Source organism: Podarcis gaigeae (assembly GCF_964106915.1).
Source record: "Podarcis gaigeae genome assembly, chromosome: 14".
NCBI lineage: Eukaryota > Metazoa > Chordata > Lepidosauria > Squamata > Lacertidae > Podarcis > Podarcis gaigeae.
The window spans coordinates 38726680-38752984 of record NC_139690.1 but is presented as its reverse complement, the minus strand read 5'-3'; the positions used below and the strand labels follow the sequence as shown (position 1 = coordinate 38752984).

Here is a 26305-nt window from a genome sequence, read left to right as displayed (position 1 = left end):
CTTTTTCAGTGCTGGCTCCCCGACTGCTGAATGCTATCAGCAGAGAGATGCGCCTGGCACAGTCATTATCAGCTTTTAGGCACCAGGCAAAAGATATGCCTGTTCAACACAGGCATTTGGCTCTTAAATGGGGCCTTGTGGTGCGATGATTCTGGACACAGCTCAGTTGACTAGAGCAGTGTTTTTCAACCTTTTTTGGGCAAAGGCACACTTGTTTCATGAAAAAAATCACGAGGCACACCCATTAGAAAATGTTTAATATTTTTTTCTTTAATGGCATACAAAAACGTTGTGGACCGTTCTCTGCTCAGCGGGGATCGATCTGCTGATCCCCGCTGAGCCGGCGGATGACAGCTCCGTCTCCGCACTGTGTGCGGAGAGGGAGATGTCAGAGCCCCGCTGCTCTCTATGGGGAATCGGATGAGAGCGGACCGCCTGTCCGATCCCATCCGATCTGATCCCCACCCAGGACGGATGGAAAATAGGGTGGACACAGTCCGGCGCCCGCCTAGTGGGCGAAAATTTGACATTTTTAAAAAAAATCTTTCGAATTTTTCAATTTTTCCCATGGCACACCAGGCAACATCTCGCGGCACACTAGTGCCAAGGTTGCAGGTCTGATCCCCGCATGGGACAGCTGAATGAATATTCCTGCATTGCAAGAGGTTGGACTACAAAATCCTCAGGGTGTCTTTTGACTCTATGATTCTATGACACCATAGCTAGCCTGTATTGGTGTTCATCTTTTAGCTGGGTTGGGTAGGGTGTGTCCTTTTTATGTTATTGCAGGTGCTTTTAATCAGCAATGCTCTTTAACCCCTTTGGTGTATTTTAAATGTTACATTACGTATGCTTTTTATCATTGCTAAATCTCTTTGAGACATTTTATGTGGTAAGTGACAAATGATAATACAGTGGTACATCTGGTTGCGAACGGGATCCGTTCTGGAGGGCCGTTCGCAACCTGCAAAGAACGCAACCTGCGTTTGCACGTCTTCGCACGCATGGGTCGTGATTCGCCACTTCTGCGCATGCAGGTGATGTCATTTTGCACGTCTGCGCATGCGCGAGCGGCGAAACCCGGAAGTAACCCTTTCCGGTACTTCTGGATCGCCGCGGGACGCTACCTGAAAATGCTCAACCTGAAGCAAATGTATAACTATAGTCAGTACTAATGTTAGATAGGGTCCCCTTTGCATATTGACCTAGCAGCACTGTTTGTTGAAAAATGAAGGCTTTCCCTTTCCTTTTCTGATACAATTATAAATAAAATTTTAAAATCAAAGACAAAAATGGAGGCTAAAAAGAATCTCTCCTCAATTTAAGCACCCCTCCATTAAGAACAATTACATCTAATTCTTATAATAGCTATAGCATAGTGCAACTCTAATATCTTTGTACTTCAGTTGTATTACACTGGATAGTAACATCTATTTTGCAATTTTGCAAAAGGTGCCTAAGGCCACTTTGATTCTGGGAAAGCGGAAAGATGCCATCCGTGTATAATAGAACTGTTAATTTCTTGTCCATGAGGCTAACTGCAAAAAAGCAACTCCCTTGCAGCTTTTTAACCACATAATTAACATATAAATTAAATAACGGAGGATTGAGAATACAACCCTATCAAATGCATGGAGAGGCAAAAGAAGAATCAGTTAACAAATCATTCGGGCCCATTCCGACTTTGAGTTCTGTTTTTGAGGATAAATCCTTGTGTGTGAGATCTTTACTTATTGTATGCAGAACAGAGGATGGATCCGCAAACACTTAATTTAAAAAGGTACTTTGGTGATGCATGGATCGCTTGTAGCATATTCCTGCATAAAACCAAAAGAGTGATCGATTGTAGATTACTCCTCTAGTAGAACTTGCTTCCTCTTCTAATATATGATTAGCACCAGCCCACTCTTCAAGTCAATTTAGAACAAAATGGGCACAAATATTTTGTTACTACATTGATTTAAACACACGGTGAGTGTAGTTATGTCAGAGCCACCAATGCCTAGATTCACCACCCTCCTGTTCTGATATATTTCTCCTGTACAAATGCTTGCTGTAATGGAAAAATAGTGCCAGAATAACCCAAGCATTAAAATAAAGACCTGTAATCAAAATATGCATTAAAACATACAACAGTAAGATTATTTATAGTTGTCCCCCCTCATCCCAATGGATTGCAAGATGTGTGCAAAGTACAAAGATGTACAATTGCATGAAAAACACAATAAATATAAAACCCTTTTAAAGAACAGGCGCAACTGAAACAACTGCTAAAACCCTCAAAGCAGGCTATCCACCTTAAACCAGCTAACACACACTAAAACCCTTAGATATTTGGGCAAACTGGTAAGTCTTCAGTGGGCACCGGGATGACAGAAATGTTGGCACTGCACCAAGCATCCGTCTGAGGCAGGCTTGGGCAAACTCGGCCCTCCAGATGTTTTGGGACTACAACTCCCATCATCCCTGACCACTGGTCCTGTTAGCTTGGGATGATGGGAGTTGTAGTCCCAAAACATCTGGAGGGCCGAGTTTGCCTATGCCTGGCCTAAGGGGAAGGCATTCCAGAAACAACCCCATTGCAAAGAAGGCTTTCTCCCATTGAAACATAGCACAGCCCATCTGAAGGTGGACTATCAAGAAGAGGCTCCTCCACAGCTCTTAAGACCTAGGTAGGAGGGATGGTCCTTCAAGGATATGCATCCCAAGCCATTTAGGGCTTCATAGGTAAGCATCGGTGTGTTGTGACTGGCCCAGAAGGGAATAGGCAGCCAGCGTGATTCCTTCAGAATCAATGTGACCTGAATCCATCCAGCTGTAACAGATAATTTTCTGGCAGCCACAATCTACTCTAGTTGGCCATCTCCAAGGGAAGCCCCATGTACAGCACATTGAAGTTCCAACACAATTGGACAGGCAGGAGGTTATCAGACTGTGTGTCATCGTAGCCAGGCTATCTCTGAGTGGTCTGATTGTGGTTGGAGTCCCTCCTCAAAAAAAGACATTTCCCACCACTACAAGCCATTTGCCACTCATTTTGCTAAAGCTTCTGCTTACAGTTCCAAGCCTTGTTTTACCCATGTATATTACTTTTAATCATCTTTTATTATCATTTTTTTAAAAAAATGCTCAGAAATTACTATGCATGCAATCTGTATGCTATTGTTAAAATATGGCTTTGTTGAAATGAATGTTTATTCTTTATAATTAATCCTGTATCTCTGCCAAAGTAATGAGAGGGAGACAGAGAGCTTCTCACATCTCAACTGACACGGTCCATTGTTCCATTTGTTCTTCCTTAGTCCCAAATGATTACTACAGATTTTTTTGTTGTTATTATTTTTTTAAAAACCAGATCGTTTTCAAAGAGCTCATAAATGCAGCCTCGCAGCTGTGTCAAAATGTAAATTGCATCTGGTTTTTTTGGTGCTGCTTTTAGAGAGTTCACCTTGGGTTTTTTCCTGCCGCTGCAGTCAAAATCTGTGTTCTTTGGGGAAAATCAGAAGATGCATCTGCTTCCTTTATTTGGCTATGCTCTGTTGTATTTATTTTTGGCATTCCAATCACTTCATAAAAGAAGAATCCTAATTGGATTGTGTCGTGTTATCTTTGTGAGGGGAAAGGAAGAGCAAATTAGATGGGCAGGCTTTCCTTTCGACTGGTATTTGATGTCGGGAAGGAGCTTTTTCCCACCTCAGATTGACTAGAGACCCTAGAGATTTAGTCTCTCTACACTCCCAGCCCTTTAGCTACTTATATGTAGTAGTAAAGATGCCAGAAACTTCTTCCTCTCCCACAACTTCTCTCTAGGCATGTGCAGTTGTTGTTTTTGTTAAAAAAGAGTAGAGTGCATGAAAAGTAATTGAATTAAAGAACTCTGGCGATGGGATGGTTCCCGAGTGTCATCTAGTCCAACCCTCTGCAATGCAGAAATCACAGCTAAGGGTTTCCTGACAGGTGACCATCCAACTGTTGTTTAAATGCCTCCAATGAAGGGAACCCCACCAACTTTTCGTAGCCCCTCAAGAAAGAAGGGCTTTTTCGCTGGCTAGGGTCACTTGTAATCCTTCTAACCTCCTTTGGGGTAGGTTTGCGGGTATGGCAGAAGGAGATAGGATATGCCCATGTGATGCCCACCTGGTGGAAACTCTAGCTCACATGGCCCTTAAATGTGAAATATATGATTATCTCTGCCAACAATTCATAGACCACCTATGTATCCCAATATGGAAACCAGAGACAGAGGTTATACTCTTCTTATTGCAGGGGAGAGATCAAGAGCTCACCAAGACAGTAGCTAAGTTCCTCTACAGTGGTACCTCGGGTTACATACGCTTCAGGTTACATACGCTTCAGGTTACAGACTCTGCTAACCCAGAAATACTACCTCGGGTTAAGAACTTTGCTTCAGGATGAGAACATAAATCGTGCTCTGGCAGCGCAGCAGCAGCGGCAGGCCCCATTAGCTAAAGTGGTGCTTCAGGTTAAGAACGGACCTCCGGGACAAATTAAGTACTTAACCCGAGGTACCACTGTATTTGATTTTCTGCCACCGAAGTATGCTACAGGACCCTGCCCTTGCTAGAGACCCATAGAGGTGAAATCGATTGCTCGCCTCTTCTTCCCTTTGGCAAATGACTGTACTGTTGAAATGGCGACGAGATAGCATTGGCCTATTTATTTTGAATGTTTGTAAGTGATGCCAATAAAGGTTTGATGAACTGTTCGTAGGGAAGGTTCCAGTCCAGACAGCAAGCTGTTTATAGCCCTTTGGGAGGGGCCATGGGTGGAGCAGGATCAATCCAGAGCCCGAGAGAACTCCCTTACCCAGGAAATGAGAAGGATAGCCGAAGGATTTGGTGTGCTGGGAACTCAAGTGCTTCTCCCAAATCGATTGATTGATGTTACACATTTTTTTGCATTTATATCCCTCCTGTTTCTCCAAAGGACATGCATGATTCTCCCCCTCATTTATTCCCTACAGCAACCCTGTGAGGTAGGCTTAGGCTGAGAGGCAGGCCTGACCCTCACTCAGTGAACTTTGTGGCCAAGTGGGGATTTGAACCCTTGACTCCCAGGTCTTAGTCACCCCAAATCTTACATGGAGGTTGAAGGGCTGACATTTAAATCTACCTCTCTTTCTAGCAGCTTAGAGCTGCCACATAATGAAGTTTTAAAAGGTGGTCTTCTGGCCGATGGTGTATGACATGGGTAGGCAAACTAAGGCCTGGGGGCCGGATCTGGCCCAATCACCTAAATCCGGCCCACGGATGGTCCGGGAATCAGTGTGTTGTTACATGAGTAGAATGTGTCCTTTTAATTAAAATGCATCTCTGGGTTATTTGTGGAGCCTGCCTGGTGTTTTTACATGAGTAGAATGTGTGCATTTATTTAAAATTCATCTCTGAGTTATTTGTGGGGCATGCGAATTCGTTCATTCCCCCCCCCAAAAAAAATAGTCCAGCCCCCTCCCCCCAAGGTCTGAGGGACAGTGGACTGGCCCCCTGCTGAAAAAGTTTGCTGACCTTTGGGTATGATGATGTACTGTCCTTCACCATGAACATTGTATGAGGCGGATCACTACATGGGGTGCAGCCATCTCCCCCTATCAGCCACATACAGTGTTCCTGTGTAGAATAGTACAGTGGTACCATGGGTGGTGCAGGGACATGGGTGGCACTGTGGGTTAAACCACAGAGCCTAGGACTTGCTGATCAGAAGGTCGGCTGTTCAAATCCCTGTGACGGGGTGAGCTCCCGTTGTTCGGTCCCTGCTCCTGCCAACCTAGCAGTTCGAAAGCACGTCAGAGTGCAAGTAGATAAAAGGTACTGCTCTGGCGGGAAGGTAAACGGTGTTTCCATGTGCTGTTCTGGTTTGCCAGAAGCGGCTTAGTTCATGCTGGCCACATGACCCAGAAGCTGTACGCTGGCTCCTTTGACCAATAAACCGAGATGAGCGCTGCAACCCCAGAGTCAGTCATGACTGGACCTAATGGACTTTTACCTTATCTTGGGTCAAGAACTTAATTCGTTCTGGAGGTTCGTTCTCAACCTGAAACTGTTCTTAACCTGAGGTACCACTTTAGCTAATGGGGCCTCCCGCTGCCGCCACACGATTTCTGTTCTCATCCTGAAGCAAAGTTCTTAACCCGAGGCACTATTTCTGGGTTAGTGGAGTCTGTAACCTGAAGCGTCTATAACCTGAAGCGTCTGTAACCCGAGGTACCACTGTATATCATTATGCACCATCCCTCACAGTGGATTTCCAGGACCATTTTGCTGTTAATTGCTAGAAAAAACTGGTTTAATGAGAGAGAGACACACAGACAAACAAACATTCTTATACCACATTGTGAATTTCTTATAGGTGACTTGTGTCCCTAGCTAGGAAGCCCCACACAGAATCGTGTTCAAGAAGGAGATGGCTATCGATGGCTACCAGCCACAATGGCTCTGGTCTGCTTCCATGGTTGGAGGCAGCAATCCTTCTGAAGGCCATTTGCTGGAATCAGAGTCGCAGGAGTGGAGAATGCTCCACTCGAATCCTGCTTGCTGGTTTCCTACAGGCATCTGGCTGTGGAACATGAAGAAGTGTGCATGCACACGAAAGCTCATACCAAGAACTGACTTAGTTGGTCTTTAAGGTGCTACTGGAAGGAATTTTGTTTTGTTTTGACTATGGCAGACCAACACGGCTACCTATCTGTAATGAGAACAGCATGCTAGACTAGATGTTCCATTGGCCTGACCCAGCAAGCTCTTCCTGTGGTTCTAGCATGGTATCTTCTTCCTAGAAGACAGCACTGTTGGGTTTTCTTAACATTGATGTGGTCACTGGTGCTACTCAGAGGTGTGTGTTTGTAATTATTACCTTGCATGGCAGCACATCTGTGAGCTCTTGACAATTCAGCACACCTGAGGTATCTTAACAATTTAACTAATTAGCAGGGGGAGCTTACCTACTGCACCAAATGCAGCGATGTGATAGGGTAATTGATTATTTGAAAACTGTATTTCAGTTGATCAAGTGGTTTTAATGGTTTTAATGTGTACTGTTATACAAATACTGTTAGGCAGGGGTCAGCAAATCTTTCCAGCAGGGGGCCGGTCCACTGTCCCACAGACCTTGTGGGGACCGGACTATTTTTTTTTTTGGGGGGGGGGGAATGAACGAATTCCTATGCCCTACAAATAACCCAGAGATGCATTTTAGATTAAAGGACACATTCTACTCATGTAAAAACACACTGATTCCTGGACCGCCCGCTGGCCAGATTTAGAGGCCGATTGGGCCGGATCCGGCCCCTGGGCCTTAGTATGCCTACCCATGCTGTTAGGGAATGCTGTTGAGTACTGTTGAGGAAAGGTGGTGGGACGGGGTGTTTTGCAGCTGTTTGATTATTATCTAAAAATAAAAGTAAGCAAAGATATTGCAGGAAAGTTTTTATTCCATCGCCCCAGTCGCTGTGCAAACTCGGTTGGCAAAGAAGGTCCAACAAGCACTTCGTTGAGTCTACTTTTACTTTTAAACTTAAAGCCACATGGAACCAAAATTCACAAAGAATATATATTTTTCTTCCACTGCCATGCATTGAACTGTTTTGTAGATTGGCTGTAATCCACTGAAATCAACAAATTTATATGCACTCAGCTCTATTCCAGGTTGTGAACATGCTGTCCAACAGCTGATACAAAGCCCAACAGGCTCTGTCTAAGATAAATAAAATTTTGGATTTTACCCTGAATCTCGGAGTGTTCAAACAAACTCTTCTGCATATACTTAGCTATTTAAATTGCTTTGATTTTCTCCTTATATGCAACTTGCTGAACATAAGTGCAACTGGTTTCAACTTTATTTAACTCCCAAGCAAAATTTGTATAGGATTGGAGGATCATTAGAAAACAAATCTTCAGATTAACAATTGAAGAACAGCAAAATAGATTTTGCACTTCTAACAAGGACAGGCATCTTTTTGTAATGGATATTGAAATCTTACAGTAAATTTTACTAGGGCTCATCTCGTGTGTTCTCAGATAATGCCTTATTGAAACAAAATGAAGCCCTAATGAGCTTTCTTGCAGGAATACAGCTTACGACAGGCTTGTTTTGCTTAATGGTTTGAAACCACTGAGCCAAAATATTAGAGAAATGAAAAGAGGACACAGCCATGTCCATAAAACCTAAATGAGGGTTTCCAGTTTGGATGAAGCAGTGGGAGAAATGATGGAGCTTTTGTTTGTATTTATATTTGTTTATTTATTTATTTATTTTGCAACCAGGGAGCTCTTTAATGACTTTTAATTCTCCCTGCTGGTTGAACAGCCAAATTTTGAAGATGAATTTATTTTTTATTGATGTATTTTTATTACTTGGAAATGGCTCTCACTAATCCACAGCGCGCCATGTTTTGTTGCTCTTTGAAACACAACGCTGTCATTTACATGTAAATTGTCATCAGATTAGTGCCATAGCTTCCCCCCTCATGGGTGCTAGTATGTTTTGTTCTAGTTTTGTTTTTGCCTCTTCAAAAAATAGCTCATTGGAAATTGGCTAGCCCTGCTGTTTGGGCAAAGAGTGGAAATGATTGTGACCTGCTGCGAGGCGAGAGGGAAATCAAAGCTCGCGGAACAGATACAAGGGGCCAATGATAGATTTTGGCCATCTTGGATGTTATGGTGCAGAAAATGAAATAGGCCAGAAATGCTATCTTACAGGCACAGTTTTTAAAAATATCCGTATACTGGTTCCTGCTCATCTTCCGCAAAAGTGGATTAGGAGGGATTAGTTTCAGTAAGACTTTGCTAGCCTTGAGTCACACACGGCTGTACTTCTCCCGGGTTATAAGAATTTGTGATTCTGCTTTGATGATTTTCAGCTGTTTTTTCTAGCATTAAGCAACTTGGGGGGGGGGATTAAAAACACTTCGTAAATGAGTTATTTGGGTCCAATGTTATGAAAAAGGAGCTTCCTTATTGCATTAAGGTGGAAGGTTGAATGGATGGAGTAGTTTGGGTGAATAATTAAGGTCAGCGCCTTTCTTTTAGGTGTTGATATACACCTCTTCCTCTGTAATGAGTCAGAACTCCTTTATATATATTTTAATGTGGTGGCCCTACTAAATAGCATTCCAATTACAAATAATTGATGCCGGCTTATAGTAACATCTTCCACTCCATTCCGTTCTGTGTAATGCTCCAGCATTTGTTGTTGTTTTTCGTTCACTGTTCCAACTCTGTGTCTCAGTTCCACCAAAGGGAACAGGGACCAGCTACAATTTAAAAGGAAAACTGGGATACAGTGGTACCTCGAGTTAAGTACTTAATTCGTTCCGGAGCTCCGTTCTTAACCTGAAACTGTTCTTAACCTGAAGCACCACTTTTAACTAATGGGGTCTCCCGCTGCTGCCGTGCCGCCGGAGCACAATTTCTGTTCTCATCCTGAAGCAAAGTTCTTAACCCGAGGTACTATTTCTAGGTTAGTGGAGTCTGTAACCTAACGCGTATGTAACCTGAAGCGTATGTAACCCGAGGTACCACTGTACATGCATGTGCCTGCACAAAATACCATGCTCAAATGGCCACATGCACAATAAATGGTGTAGAAATACAGCAACTATCTATTAGGGTTCTGAGCTGATATGGCAGTTGGGCTATGGGTACCAGCAAGATGGTGGTAAAAATGGAAAAGGCCCATTCTCACGTTCCCACACTCTGGACTTCCCTTGGAAGAGTCACACGGAGGAAGGTCTCTGATGACAATCTCAGGGTCTGAGTCAGTGAGTTGCATAAGGCTTTATGGGTCTAAACTGGTGCTTTGAATATAGCCCAGAAATGAATTGATTGCAGCCTTGGTGGAGCTACCCTTGCACCATATATTAACCTGACATTTTGAAATAATTAGGGGGGGGGGGGACTCTCTCAATAGATACACCAGGCAACTCAAATATGTCCCCAGTTTAGAGCAGAATAATTTGCTGACATTTTGATAGAAATCAGACTTGACTCTTTATTTTTGCAAACTTGAAGGATGAAGGTCAAAAGATGCTTCTTCCAAAGGCCAGCATATTCCATAACTGGTTGTCTAAAAAGTGAATCAATTTAGAAAAATATGTCAGATGTGGATAAAAGTTTGGTTGGCTGGGTGGCCATAGCTATGTAACTGGGGGGAGGGCTGCAGAGTTTGTTTTTTCACCCAAGTTCGGCTGTCTGCTTTCAAGTTACACCCTAAAGAAGGCCCCTAAAGCTAAGTTTTTTCCTAAGTTATCATCGGAGCACCCCTAAGTTGGTCATTTCCATTATTATTAACTGGGTCTACTCTAGTGTAGTACTAACACTAGATAGTATCCAATTTGCTGCCAGGGATCTTTGGGTTTTGAATTTTGCTAGAATTTCCAGCCTGGCTACTCTAAAATACGAGAAACCCCATAATTGTGATTTAAGGGGCCTGCAAAAGCTATGCTAATATTGACTGGTTGAACTGTGCTAATACCGGCTGCCTAAATTAACGTCATATTATAATGGGATTAATGATTTTCCTTAAAAAATGTGTTGCTTTTAAGTGCTGCGTTTTAATTATTTGGTATGTGGTTGTAACCATAAATAACGCAGGCTGACACTTGTGATTAATTGTTTTATTTAAACTTTTATTTCTAAACGTAGTGTTTTAACTGGTTTTTAATCTATTGCCAGATGTTAGACTGGCCATGTAAACAGGAGCAGAAGGAAAGTGATACCCACTGTGAGTGATGGGATGCACTCAGTGTGTGATGAATGCGCCCCATGTAGCAGAAAAGGGTCAGATGTTGACATGACTAAATGGAAGAAGAGGAGGAGGAATAATGATACTATGGTCACAGAAAGTGGTAAATGAGTTTACACGGCTAATTAGGATCCTCTCCCCATGCCTTCCATGTTAAGGGTGGAGTATGGGAAATTTCAATTCATTCAATTCAAATATAAGTTTGTTCTTCTAGCAAAAGGCCATGACAAACCAGCAGCAACTGTACCAATAGAAAAATAAAAGATCTCACATCCATAATATGAACCAACACCCATGATCTAAGAGGGAGGTTACCAGCTTGATTTTAAACTAAACCTCTGAATCACCACAACAATATATAGTGATTTTATCTAGCTCTCTTTTCCAGTTTTTTGTTGTTTTTTTGCAGCCAGACCATTTCTGCCAGGGTGAACAAATATTTCAGAAAGCGATCTCTTGGGTCTCTATATAAAGGGGCAGGCTAACAGATAATGAGTGATGTCTTCCACCTCAGATTGACCACAAATACAAAGTCGGCTGTATATGAGACCTTGTTGTAGCGGCCATCCAAGACTACAGTGGGCATCACTTTGGAAACACAGCTCAATAAAGGCATTTTATAAGGAAGTGGATGAGAGTTTGGTCAGATAACTAGCTCTAAAATGTTCTGTTCTCAAGAGCGGATATCAAGAGGAAAATGTGGTGTGTCTAATTATTTGCAGTTCCCTTCTAGATTCTGTCCAGAAGAGCCACTCCCTTAGTTGACACTTATTCAAGGTCAAAGCAGAGCTCAGTTCAGGAGAAAAATATTAGTCTAAAACAGTGACAAGCTGCTTTCTAGAGTGGTTATCACCCAATTCCATATAGTACAGAGCAGAAAAATATTAAATAGGCATAGTAGCATTTTTAGAAATGTACTTTAACCGAGTGCAGTCCGCTCTTGCCTTAATTGTTGTCCACTCAAATTCTATATGAAGAAGAGCTTCTGATGGTAGAGTATAGCTTGGGAGTGGGGGGGATGTTCTGCACAGTTTCCAAAGCTTTTACGTAGCTTGAATCAGAGCCCCTCATTTCAATTCCATGGAGCATTTGAGTAAGCACTTTGCTACCTATGGCAGGCATAGGCAAACCCGGCCCTCCAGATGTTTTGGGACTACAACTCCCATCATCCCAAGCTAACAGGAACAGTGGTCAGGGATGATGGGAGTTGTAGTCCCAAAAACATCTGGAGGGCTGAGTTTGCCTATGCCTGACCTATGGTTTTCTGTGCTTTGACTTCTACCTCCATATGATCCTTCCAAGAGAGGGTTTTGTTAAAGAGCACACACAGGTATCTAAATGAACATTCCCCTCCCTCTCCCCAGTAGCCTGTGATCCAAATACCATCTATACCTGGGGCTATGTCTGTGGAAAATCTTGCTCTTAGAGTAATTTATATGTAGGCTTTTTTGTTTACTAAACATCTTCAATAGATTTTTGAGGCCCGATCGGGAAAGAGAAAGGAGCACTAAATAATCTACATATCAGGTACAGTGGTATCTCGGGTTACAGACGCTTCAGGTTACAGACTCCGCTAACCCAGAAATAGTACTTCAGGTTAAGAACTTTGTTTCAGGATGAGAACAGAAATTGTGCTCCGGCGGTGTGGTGGCAGCTGGAGGCCCTATTAGCTAAAGTGGTGCTTCAGGTTAAGAACAGTTTCAGGTTAAGAATGGACCTCCAGAACAAATTAAGTTCTTAACCCGAGGTACCACTGTATTAACTACAGTGATAAGTGATATAATTTACAGCCCCCCTGCCTCCCCCCAAAGAATAACATGGTTGGCCACCATGGACAAACAGGGTGCTGGACTAGATGGACCTAGTAGTGGTGTTCGTCTTAGAATCTCCCTCACCACTCCTCCCTTCGAGGTTTTTGTCCCAACAATCTACCAGCATTTTGTCCTCACTGGTTTGTTTTGGACTCCCCTTCTTTACTTTAGGCCCCCTTCCCCCTGCGTACTCATGGTTCCACCAGGTCTGCTGATGTTTCTTGGGCATTCTGCCTGCATAAGGATAATGACTCAGAGAATGAGTTTGCTTATTAGTATGTGCAGCGGTCACTATTAACTCTGTAATGAGTAACTAAATATGAATAAAGAAGGCTCTTACCCCTGCAGGGGATAACTGTAGCTGATGAGACTTTATTGTTCTGGTCTGTATTTTATATTTTGCATCATATCTCTCTGTGACATGCGCTTAATGATACTGTACATTTCACAAGAGCCTTTGGCTAGAAGCGATAAATACGAGTAACCATGGCACTGTGCCTTTCCCCCAGTGTAGCTGGAACTACCCCTTGGGCTATATTCAATCACGAAGCCTTGAAAACCCCAGGGGGAAAAACTGCCAGAGGGAGTGAGGCTTCTGAGGGCCATTGCAGGCAGCCATAGGAAAGAGCCAGGAGTTTCAAATCAGCAAACCTCATGACAGATGCATTAAAATAGCAGTTTCGTGAGAAAAGTGGGGCATATAATATTAATTCTTGCAGGCGGGGGTGTGGGGATCTAAGTGGATGAGCTACTTGTTCTCAATCACTTATATTCCTAGGAGTTTATGGATGGTGTGTTTTAGCTGGGTATATTGGCGACCTGAAGTTGTGATATGACAGTCAACTGGACAAGCGACAACTCACTATATTGGCGACCTGAAGTTGTGATATGACAGTCAACTGGACAAGCGACAACTCACTGAAGCTCCATCCAGTGGGTGACTTAGTAATGATGATGATGATGATAATGATAATAATAATAATAATAATAATAATAATAATAATAATAATAATAATTTATTTATACCTCGCCCATCTCCCATCTGGCTGGGCTTCCCCAGCCACTCTGGGCAGCTTCAAAAAATATATTAAAATACTGTAACACATCAAACATTAACAGCTTCCCTAAACAGGGCTGCCTTCAGGTGTCTTCTAAAAGTCTGGTAGTTGTTGTTCTCTTTGACATCTGGTGGGAGGGCGTTCCACAGGACGGGCGCCACTACCGAGAAGGCCCTCTGCCTGGATCCCTGTAACGTGGCTTCTTGCAGTGAGGGAACCACCAGAAGGCCCTTGGTGCTGGACCTCAGTGTCCAGGTAGAATGATGGGGGTGGAGACACTCCTTCAGATATACTGGACCAAGACCGTTTAGGGGTTTAAAGGTCAGCACCAACACTTTGAATTGTGCTCGGAAATGTACTGGGAGCCAATGTAGGTCTTTCAAGACCGGTGTTTATGGTCTTGGCGGCCGCTCCCAGTCACCAGTCTAGCTGCCGCCGAGAAGAATATGACCAGCCTTTTCTGGACAAGGTTACACTCCCCACTAAAGCAGGGGTGGCTAACCTGTGGCTCTCCAGAGCTTGTGGGACTACAACTCCCAGTTGCCCCTAGCGAGCATTGCCGCGGGCCAGGCATGATAGGAGTTGTAGTCTACCAGCATCCAGAGGACAGAAGGTTGGTCACACCTTGCCCTAAAGAATCAGGTGTGCAGCTTGAGATGCTGCTTGGTCCAGCTTTTGGAACGTAAGAGCGTGGCAAGTTGCCTTCTACTGAGTCAGTCCATTTTTTCACCTAGCTCAGCATTGTCTGCACTGACAGGCAACATCCCTCCAGGATTTCAGGCAGTGGCATTCCCAGTCCTACCTGGAGATGCCGGGGACAGAACTTGGGAAGTCCTGAATGCAAAATGGATGCTATGCCACAAAGTTAAGGTCCTTCCCATTTTGCATCACAAGCAAACTAGGTCACATTTTGAACTCATCTAATACATCATAGTGTACCCAATGCAGAGTCAGTTTAAAAGTGCATCAGGGAGAGAAACTTAAGTATATTTTTGTGAGAGTTGTCTGAAGAAAAACCTTGTAATTTCTGAACTGAGCTGAGGGTGTTTGCCTGTCGCTACCCTCCATGCATGGCTGTTCTCCTTGTGGGGGCCGAGATCCTGGGAAATCTTAAGGCACACTGATGGTAAGTACTCAGCTGTGGGATAGCTCAGTTGGTTAGAGCATAATACGGATTAACGCCAAGGTTGCAGGTGTTAGTTTCTGTTTGCCACTGAGGAGCTGCTTAGAGTCACAAGGCTCTGTTTACATTCCAGAGACAGTCCAGGCTATTGGAAGTCTCACGGGAGACAGGAGACGGATGTGACATTAGTGTTTTCTTGTTCCTTTGTTCCTTTGTTTCAGTTGCTCTCTGCTTTCATGGGGAGAGGATGTATTTTTCTTTGCTGTCTGCTTAGCTTAGTAATAAAGCAGAGCATGTAGCCATAAATCTCATCACTTCTGCGTGCTGCTTTGGATTCTCTGCTGAATCGGTGATGTGCCTGAGGCCTCATCAAAGGCTCAGGTCGTTAATTATCGTCGGGGGCGTTTCTGGAGGAAAATGAGCTTTATCAGCTTGGCCGAGCGGAGATCCCGACAGCAGGTTCGATCCGCTTATGGGACAGCTCCACATTCCTGCATTGCAGGGCGTTGGTCTAGATCAGCGGTTCTCAACCTGCGAGTCCCCAGATGTTGTTGGACTACAACTCCCATCATCCCTGAGCTCTGGCCTTGCTAGCTAGGGGTAGTGGGAGTTGTAGTTCAACAACATCTGGGGACCCACAGGTTGAGAAAGGCTGGCCTAGATGTTCCTCAGGGTCCCTTCGAACTCTACAGTTCTATGGTTTCGGCCCCGACTTGCCGTCATGCTGTTGATTTCTCAACACAACTGTATTGCTAGGCATTCTCTGCTCCTATGTGGCATTTGGCTCTGATACCCGAGGAAATTGGCTTTTCTGTGGGATACCATGGAACACTGGCAATTAAAATAGCCTGTTTAACAGTAGCATAACTGTAGCATTTAAAGCTTCTATAATTGGATGTCTGAAACATTTGTTAAAGTCCCGAGAATCTTGGCTTTTGTTTGGGGAGTTGGGAATAAGCGATTGTAAGTTTCTAGTTGCTATGGCGGTTGTGGAGAAAATAGAATCACTTTAAAGGTAAAAGGTAAAGGTACCCCTGCCCGTACGGGCCAGTCTTGACAGACTCTGGGGTTGTGCGCCCATCTCACTTAAGAGGCCAGGGGCCAGCGCTGTCCGGAGACACTTCCGGGTCACGTGGCCAGCGTGACATCGCTGCTCTGGCGAGCCAGAGCCGCACACGGAAATGCCGTTTACCTTCCTGCTGGTAAGCGGTCCCTATTTATCTACTTGCACCCGGAGGTGCTTTCGAACTGCTAGGTTGGCAGGCGCTGGGACCGAGCAGCGGGAGCGCACCCCGCCACAGGGATTCGAACCGCCGACCTTTCGATCGGCAAGTCCTAGGCGCTGAGGCTTTAACCCACAGCGCCACCTGCGTCCACTTTGGACCTCTTCAAAACCCAGTTTCCTAAACATGTGCAGTCCTGTGCTTAAGGAACTGGTTTGGGGCTTCTGCGGGGTTAGGGACCGCAGTTCATTGGTGAAGAACATGCCTTGGTATGACAGAAGTCCGGGTTCAATCTCTGCTGGTATCTCCACTTTGAAGATGGCGGTAGGTGACCAGGTGTTAGGTGACAGGGAAGAGCTGTGCTTGAGACCCTGGAGAGCTACTGCCAGTCCGAGTAGACAGAACTGGCCTAGATCAGTGTTTCCCAGACTTGGGCCTTCAGCTGCTTTTGGACTACAGTTCCCATCATCCCTAACCACTGCTCTTGCTAGCTAGGGGTGATGGGAGTTGTAGTCCAAAAACACCTGAAGACCCAAGTTTGGGAAACATCAGCCTAGATGAATGGAGAGTCTCACTCCTGTGTTCTTATCCTCTCATCGTGCATAAAGCATAATGTACGGGAGGCTCAGTATGGCTCAGTAGTGGAGCATTTGCTCTGCCTGTGGATGGTTCAATCCTTGGCATCTCCAGGTAGGGTTGGGAGAGCCCCTGTCTCAAATCCTGGAGAGCTTGTTGCTTGTCAGTTAAAACAGTATCAAGCTAATTGCACCCAATTGTCTAAATCAATATAAGGCAACTTTCTCCCCCCCCCCCCATTTTTTTTAATTTGCATTTCTGATAGATATGATAGATCTGATAGACACAAGGGGTGAAAAAACCCAACACCCCTGAAAGTAATAATAAATAGGAAAAAGAATATTACATATTCTATTATATTTTTTAAATAATACAGTCACTGATGGACTTCCCTTCCTTTCCTTCCACAGTTGCTTTTATCTTCCACTTCCTCTCGCGTTTTCTTAGTTTCCATTTTAGGAACCACAGCTTTCTGTGGTTCCTAAAATGTCTGAATTACCAATATAAATCGTGTGTGTGTGTGTGTGTGTGTGTGTGTGTGTGTTTCTTTGTTTGAACAGGAGGTCTCCCTTGAACTTGTGATCCAGACCCAGGTGGATCCTTCGTATTCCTTTGTAAGAAGATTTTGCTTGGCACTGGCACACTCCAAAGTTGTGCAAGGGGCACAGGGGGTGGGGAAGAAAAGAAAGTGTGGGGTGTGTAGGTCAGATTCAGTGAGGTATTCCTGAAAAGAAGTGGGATCACGCCAACCAGCAGGCACAGATGTTAACTATCCAAGCAGTTGGAGGTTGTTCAGAGTGGACCTAGGTGTTGGGTGGAGGCACCAGCTTCTCAGGATGGTTGAGGGAGCCCAACACCCTCTGAACATTGAGGGGGCCTGGCCCTCTACAAAAGGAGGACACAAAAGTGCTTGGGCCGCTAGGAGACATTGCCTAGGATGTTGAGGAAGCCCAGGTGAGCTACCTCATATGTTAACATTGGACCTTTAAAGGGATTGTCTCAGCTCTATCTTGAGATAAACCCTCTTTCCTGAGTTTATCTTACTTTTGCCTATGTGGAACCCAGGGCTTTTGAAGAAAGTGCTAATTAATTTTTGCTGGTAGCTAGATTCTTCACATTAAGTATTAGGACGTGAGAATATTTATTCATGCCTTCCAAGAGACATTTTAAGATATGGATTTGTACCAGGGTCAAAATTAAGGGACGCAGGTGGCGCTGTGGGTTAAAGCCTCAGCGCCTAGGACTTGCCGATCGAAAGGTCGGCGGTTCGAATCCCTGCGGCGGGGTGCGCTCCCGCTGCTCGGTCCCAGCGCCTGCCAACCTAGCAGTTCGAAAGCACCTCCGGGTGCAAGTAGATAAATAGGGACCGCTTACCAGCAGGAAGGTAAACGGCGTTTCCATGTGCGGCTCTGGCTCGCCAGAGCAGCGATGTCACGCTGGCCACGTGACCCGGAAGTGTCTCCGGACAGCGCTGGCCCCTGGCCTCTTAAGTGAGATGGGCGCACAACCCCAGAGTCTGTCAAGACTGGCCCGTACGGGCAGGGGTACCTTTACCTTTACCTTTTACCTTTACCAAAATAGGTCATATTGGGGATCTCCTTTTATATCACATTATGCCAGCTTTTTCTTGTGTCATGATCTACAGAAATGAACCATAGAAAAAGTTCAGTTTGGCTCACACCATTGCACAAGCTGGTTCTCCTCTCTTATCCTCAGAGCAGCCCTGAGAGGTAGTTTAGGCTGAGAGATAGTGGTTGGCCCAAGATCACCCAGTGAATAGAGATGTGATCCTTGGTCTTCCCAGCGGTAGTCCAACTATTACCTCTGCTCTGGTTTTGAAATCTGCATTAGTGATGAACTTAGAGGCAAAAACCTTTAACTACATAATTTTAAACCTGCTTCTCTTTTGTGTCTTTCCCAGAAATATCATTATTTTTCCTTTGTTTTAGCTGCTTATAATACCTAATATGTCATTTCCCCATTTCCTAATCAAGGTTTTAATACAAAACCAATTTTTTCCCCCTGTACTCCACTACAGAGAAAATCATAGTGTTGGTGAATCATGTAGTTCAGTGTTGCACATTAAGCTGTAACCTGTTGTTAAGTAATTAAGGATCCCGATACACTGTAATTTAATTTTTAAAAGATGGCTGAAACGTTTATTCATTTCTCCTCTAAGTTGCTAATGGGTTTACCTGGTCTTCTTTTACTTGGAAAAAAAAGAAACAAAAAATATAAGGATGATTTAAGAAGTAAATTTATCAGAGGAACTTACACCAGGACCTCACACCAAAGTGATAAAAAGTATATAATTAAATATCAGGGGACACGTTACATTTTTCTGCATTGGCATCCATATTTAAATTTTCATTATCTCAACTGGAATTGGTAGGCACAAACTAAAACGTTTCAGTAAGTTTCATATTTGGCTCACTTGGGAAATATTGTAGGATATTGTGCAGCTGAAAAAGACAACTGTGATGATCATTGAAATGAAACACCTTCCCTAGGAGAAAAGATGGTGTGGAGCGGGTGTGAGGAACATTATAGCCCGCCAGATGTTGCTGAACTACAACCCCCATTATCCCTACCCATTGGCCATGATGCTGGAGGTAATGGGAGTTGTAGTTTAGCAACATCTGGAGGGCCAAAGTTTCTCCAAACCTGGGTAGTCAAAATAGTGCTGTCCAGATGTTGTTGGACTAGAAGTCCTATCATCTCTGACCATTGACTATGTTTGCTAGGACTGATAGGAGCTGTAGTTCAGCAACAACAGAGGAGGACCACATTGTCTACCCCTGATGTGGAAGAAGGAGAGAGAGTATGTATATTTATTCTCCCTCTCTTATAATCCTAGAACCCTGTCGGGAAACCTGTATTCCTGCTGATGTTGTTGAATTCCCCCAGCCAGCATGGCCAATGGTCAGAGATACTGAAGTCCAAAGAAATCTGAAAGGCCACAAATTCCCTATCCCTGCATTAAACCATCCTGTCAGATTAAGTGACAGGAGATTCAGGACAGACAAAATATGAAAATTATTGTATTATATGGTGCAAAATTGATTTATGGAATTGGCCACCTCAGGGTTTGGTGGGACACATTCATGGAGTCTAAGACTATCAGTTGGAACTAGCCATGATGACTATATGCCTCTTGAGTAGCAGTTGGTGGAGAACAACTGTCTTGTTAACTCCTGGATAATTCCACAGTCTTTGTTGTTGTTGTTTAGTCGTGTCCAGCTCTTTGTGACCCCATGGACCAGAGCATGCCAGGCACTCCTGTCTTCCACTGCCTTCCGCAGTTTGGTGCAATTCATGTTTTAGCTTCGAGAACACTGTCCAACCATCTCGTCCTCTGTCGTTCCCTTCTCCTTGTGCCCTCAATCTTTCCCAACATCAGGGTCTTTTCCAGGGAGCCTTCTCTGCTCATTAGGTGGCCAAAGTATTGGAGCCTCAGCTTCACGACATGTCCTTCCAGTGAGCACTCAGGGCTGATTTCCCCTGCTTATTATGAATGTATTTTGTTTGCCTTGCCACTGACATCTTTCCAGTTGGGGTGTCCTCCTCTTGCTTTGCTTCCAGTTTTAAGGACTTGCAATCCTGCCAGATTGGAGTGCTTCCCAAGGGCATTAATACAGCATGTGACTGCTAATTGGGGAAAGGGGGCCATACAAATTAGTGGCTTAGTTAGAGTTCAAGAGCTTTCAAAACTGTGGTGTGTCAGGGTTCAGTATTATCATATGTTCTAGATGTTACCCACTCACCCACGTGCACTGTAACTCTCCAGTGGTATGACTTTACTCTTCCATTGTCTTCGAAGACAGATGGATGCCGGTGACAGCACAACACCCACACACACCAGGAAGTTTATAATCTTCCAGTTAAACTGCATAACCTGCAATAATACACAACACAGCACCCCACCACCAACCTTTAATTTCAAAGGAGAAAAGGAATTTTGATGTGAAGAAGAGATTCAGCCTTATATTTTGCTACAAAATAAATGGCACAGAATTTATAGTCACAGCTGCATTTCAGCAATTGGAAATTTAAGCTGTCAGAGCTAGAAGTTTGGGTGTGTTTGTAATATCTTGAAATGATCATTTGCAGAACACCTGCATTCCCTCTGGAAAAACAAATCACTAGCAATTTGAAGCAAATTAAAATATTTCTTATTTGATCGACCCCGTCTCTAATTTTTGTGCCTCTTGGTTGGAATCCAGAACTTTCCAATTGGGCCAAACTATAGATAAGGAAGCTTAACCATAGTTTAGGTCAATGGATGATTTCTCCTAATTTAATTTTCTTAAAACTAGATTGTGAGTCATGTTGCAGAATCTCATTTTTTAGAATAGGAATGCTCTCCCTTTATGAACCACCCTGGACCTTGTGGTCTTCATCAGACGCCTTTCTCTGTGTCCCCACCTGTGGGGGGCATGGAGGATAGCCACTTGAGAACAGGCCTTTTCAAGTGGAATGTTCTTCTCAGGGAGATGTGCATGGCGCCACCTCTGTCAGTTTTTAGGTGCCAGACTAAAACCTTTACGTTTCTCCAGACCTTGCATTAATTATCATTGCCTCCTATGGTGGTGCTCATCTTTGGAAAGTCAAAGTGTGGTTTAGGTTCTGAACTACAGTTGGTGCAAACCATGGTTTAGCATGTTATGTGATTTGACTGCGACATGGTTACTCAGAAATAAACCCCACTGCATTCATTGGAGCTTATTTCCTAGTAGGAGGGTTTAGGATTGCAGGCTAATCGATCAGCAAAACCTGGAATGCTTTAATAACTATGCAGCTTGATTAACTGAAGGGTTAAGCTTTTATTCACAGGGGTGGGAGGGAACATGACATGAAATACTATATTATTTCTCCAGGCCCTTTCATATGCTTCTTCAGCACCACGTAGAAAGAAAGCAGTGTGTGCCCTTGGAGCTCTTCCTGCACTGACAGAGGATTTGTTTATCAAAGAACACAGAGGTTACTAACCTTTTTGTGCCTGTGGGGACATTTGCAAACTGGAGCAACTGTCGTGGATAGCACATATACAAACACCCCAATCCAGCACCTGCCGCCACCTGTTTTGTTACTACAAAATACTTCTTTCAAACCTAATTTCAGTGGTGGGGGAGGATCCCGTGGGCACCAGGGAAAGTCTCCTGGGGCATGTGTGTGCCCATGGGCACCATGCTGGCAATTCCTGAAATAGTGTAAGGGCATGTTTCAGTCTCATAAAAAATTTTCATACTGTAACTTTGGGTGCCATCATCTGAAGAAGCCTTTCTCTGGCTTGCACTGGTTTGGCTCAGAAGTTAGCCCTGAGGAAAGAGCAGGGAGATAAAAGGGTCTGAAGGAGCCAGAAGTCCAGTGACAGGAGCTGGAGTCCAGCATAGGTCAGCAATAAAAAACACAGTGTCTGTGAAGTTAACTCTTTATTTAAAGAAACCAAGTCAACACAGGCTTAGTGATCTTCCTGGTAGGTCTTCCCCCAATGAAGCCAATGCGAGGACTGAATGTCCCTGCTTTCCCACTGCTCTCTAAGGCCTCCTCCTCTCCAGGTCTTTCCCCAGCAGTCACAAGCTGCATCTGCACACAACCAAACTGTCCTCTCTTCATTTCTCTGCATTTTCTAGGAGACTGGGGGTAGGGGAGCTGGTGACAGCATGAGGGAGAGACTCCCTGGATTCTTCAGCAGCCTGTCTCAGCTGGGCCTCCTGAGTCCTCTTCAGCCTCTGCTTCAGCCTGGAGTCTGAACTGCTCTCTGCCACAGCCTCTTCCTGCTCACTAAACGCTGTTACCTCTTCTGCTTCTGACAGCTCCCCCCCCTCTGCTCCTTCCTCTTCCTCTGACCTCTCATCTTCATCCCACCATCAATCCCCTGGCTCTTCCCCTGGGGGGTTCCCCAGCTGGTGCCTCCCAACACTCCTCTGCCTCCAGCCAGTCCATGACATCTAGCAAAATTAAAGGACTTGCTGAAGTTATCAGCTGAAAAGAGGACAATGAAGAGGAAGGAAGGAATTGAGCTTGAGCTTGAGCAGCTAGCAGGTTATAGTATCCATGCAACCAGCTTCAAACAGGAGTCATGTATTTATTACTTAGCACACCGAAGTATAGTGGAACTTTGGTTATTGAACGCCTTGGTACTTGAACAATTCGAACGCCGAAAACCCAGAAGTAAGTGTTCTGGTTTTTGAATGTTTTTCAGAAGCTGAACGTCCGATGTGGCTGTCAGCTATTGTTTCCGAGGCGCCTGCGCCAATCAGAAGCCGTGCCTTGGTTTTTGAATGTTTCAGAACCAAGGTACCACTATAGATTTCAGAAGCGTGCGGATGGGAGGGGGGGGGGAGGTTCTTTTGTTTTCTCTCCTTCGTCTCCGATTCCTCCCTCCTCCCACTCTAAACATCCCCTACATATCTCTCCCCTGTTGGCCCAAACAGGAGCAGTGCTGGAACTGTGCTGCAACATTTTCTTACAGGTTCCCACCTGTAAACCTTCTCTCCTGCTGATGTACTCGAGTCCCATCAACTACTAGCTGCAGTTGAATGATTGCTTCCTGCGGTTGAGAAGCACTTGACCCAATACATTGAATTACCTTCAGAATATCAGGGATTTGTTCCCCGGAGCGTCCTTGTATCCTGTGCTTTGTCACTTTCATCGCCAGAGAAGCCTCCATGGCTGCTCACATTGAAAGTAGGAATGATTTGGCTGGAAGGGAAGGCAGAACCGTCCTGAGAGACAATTTGAAAATAATGCTTTAATGGATGAGTAGTAAAGTAGGCCGTGCTAAGATGCTTCGTTCTGCTGTTTCTCGTAGGGTATTTAGGGGGGAAAAGTAATAAATTCTGAAATCACAACAAGGATCCTTAAATAAATACCTTACTGGAGGGTTTGTTTTGTTTTTCGTTACCAATGGCCAAACAGCAAGGTATACAAGGAGTTTGCATGGCTTCCGGGGAGTTAATGAAGCTGAATCAAAGTTATTAAGGAAGCTCGTAAGAGGCTGTAGCCTGAGCAGCAAGAGCCTGTTTTCATAAATGAGCACCTGCCGAATGGCTATGTGGATTCGCCATCTGTATACGTGTAGGAAGCTGCCTTCAGAAGCACAAAATAATAAACCAAAGAAGGAAATCCCATAGTAAGTTCAGTATAGGAAGCTGACTTCTACTGGGTGCCAAAGTGGTGTTGCTGGACTACAACTCCCATCATGCCTGGCCATTGGCCATACTACCTGGGACTGATGGGGGTTGGAGTCCAACAGCGTAGAGAGGGCACCGAACCCCATCCCTTCTGAGTCCCAATTGTGTCTTCTATGAAAGCTCTTCAAGCTTTCAAGGAGGAATTGTTCCCATCATCTTCTACCTGATTCTTCTAACTATAGATGACAAGGTTTGAACCTTAGACTTTCTGCGTCCAAAGCCAGCACCCTAGCATTGAGTGTTGGTCCCACTGTTGGAATGGGACCGAGATGGAAGTAGACTGATACAGGGAGGATTATCGGTTTTTTATGATTATGTATTTTCTGTTGTTGTTTTATTGTGATTTTATGTCGTGAACCACCCTGAGTTCTACAGGTATAGGGCAGTACAGTGGTACCTCGGCTTACATACGCTTCAGGTTACAGACTCCGCTAACCCAGAAATAGTGCTTCAGGTTAAGAACTTTGCTTCAGGATGAGAACAGAAATTGCGCAGCAGTGGCGCGGCAGCAGCAGCAGGCCCCATTAGCTAAAGTGGTGCTTCAGGTTAAGAACAGTTTTAGGTTAAGTACGGACCTCCGGAACGAATTAAGTAATTAACCTGATGTACCACTGTATACAAATTTAATAAATAATAATAATAACAATATGACTCATTACTCTTGGCTCTGTGACAACTCCCCCTCCTCTCCTAGGTTGTGTGCAAAGTTGCTTCTCTAGTCCATTTGAGAGGTCTGTTGAGGAATCCTATGATGATTGTGTCATTGGTATATATGGTGCTTTGCATAGTACAAGAAGAAGGTTTATGCCCCAAGGAGCATACAGTCTTAAATATGACATGTGGGAAGTGACAGGGGGAAAGAAGGGAACTGGAGGGATGGGTAAAGGGGGAAAGGATCAGTCATGAGTTACAAATTCAGAAGGCACATTTGCACATTGTGCTCAGTTCCTGCTTTCAAGCTCCCCAGAGGCAAGGACAGAGGAAGGGGGGTGCAGTGGGTGCGGGGTGCCCCGGGTGTCACCTCTGAGCGGGGTGACAAAATGCCCGGTGGCACCGCGGGGCCTGCAGCGCAGCCGAGCCATGCATCTCCCCTGGGAGAGACATGGTGAATTGGGTGCACGCAGGCTCCACGCTGCCCAAATGGTCCACCTGCTGCCTCCCCCCCCCCCAGCTGTAGGGCGGCTGAGTGGAAGGAGGCAGGCAGACTCCGGAGGCCCCGTGGTGCACCCATTCCTATGGGTGACTCTCCCCACCCCTGGGTGCCCCGCCCCAGGCGCCCGAGCGGCTTCCCCCTTTGCTGCCCAGAGGCATTGGTTGGCCACTGGAAGAACAGGATCCTGGACTAGATGGACCTTTAGCCTGACGCAGCAGGCTCACCTTCTAACAGTAATATACTCAAGTATCCTGCTGGGATAGCTCAGCTGGTAGAGCACGAGACACTTAATCTCAGGGTTGTGGGTTCAAGCCCCACATCTGTGCATTGCAGGGGGGTGGACTGGATGACCCAGTGGTCCCTTCCAACTCTACAGTTATACGATTCTAAGAGCATCTTATGATGATGTGTTGTTGCTAGAAGTGCTGTACTTGCTTTCATTGTTGGCAGTATCTTATGTTCAGGTTTGGAGGCAGAGTGTCTCATGAGTGACAGCTGATGGGTAGCAAATGTAACGGTAAAGGTAAAGGGACCCCTGACCGTTAGGTCCAGTCGTGGACGACTCTGGGGTTGCGGTGCTCATCTCGCTTTATTGGCCGAGGGAGCCGGCATACAGCTTCCAGGTCATGTGGCCAGCATGACTAAGCCGCTTCTGGCGAACCAGAGCAGCACATGGAAACACCGTTTACCTTTCCACCGGAGTGGTACCTATTTATCTACTTGCACCTTGATGTGCTTTTGAACTGCTAGGTTGGCGGGAGCAGGGACCGAGCAACAGGAGCTCACCCTGTCGCAGGGATTCGAACCGCAGACCTTCTGACCAGCAAGCCTTAGGCTCTGTGGTCTTACCCACAGCGCCACCCATGTCCCTTTGAGCAAATGTAGGAAGAGGACTTTTGCTCTTGCCTCTTCCCAAATCCCAATGTGGGAAAACAGGGTCCTGGGCCTGATTGACTCCTACTCTGACCCAGGAGGGCTCTTCGGACATTCTGCATGGCTATTCCATCAATTTAAAATGGATTTCTTTCACAATCTACTTCCAACAGGTATATATAAGGATAAAAGACGATGAGTGGAATGTCTATCGAAGATACACGGAGTTCAGAGTCCTTCATCACAAGTTGCAGGGAAAATACCACCAAGTGAGAAGTTTTAACTTTCCACCGAAAAAGGCCATTGGGAACAAGGTAAGTGTGAATGAAAACCATGTGGATGCCTTAAGATGCAAAATGCATTTGCAAAGCAGGGCATTTATTTATTATTTACTATTAATCGTAGCTTTAGGAAATGCACAAATGCCTTTATGTCCAACAAAACTTTGAGACAATGAGCAAAGGAATTCATGGGTCAAGGAATTATCTGAGGTTTTTTTTTTAGAAAAAGTTTTGCAAGATAAGAATTGGAACT

General features: G+C 44.8%; 1 protein-coding gene and 1 long non-coding RNA gene across 6 annotated transcripts in view; one reads left to right on the top strand and one right to left on the bottom strand.

Annotated features, from left to right (window-relative positions):
- LOC310831357 overlaps positions 1–26305 on the bottom strand; it is a 126746-nt gene that overhangs the window by 16886 nt on the left and 83555 nt on the right. The gene's annotated exons all lie outside the window — the stretch shown is intronic.
- SNX29 (sorting nexin 29) overlaps positions 1–26305 on the top strand; it is a 229334-nt gene that overhangs the window by 127562 nt on the left and 75467 nt on the right. For all 5 annotated transcript variants that reach the window (XM_083711484.1, XM_083711488.1, XM_083711486.1 and 2 more), the window contains one exon: positions 25945–26085. In XM_083711484.1, coding sequence (XP_083567610.1) covers positions 25945–26085 — 141 coding nt within the window. The remainder of the gene's footprint in view (positions 1–25944; positions 26086–26305) is intronic.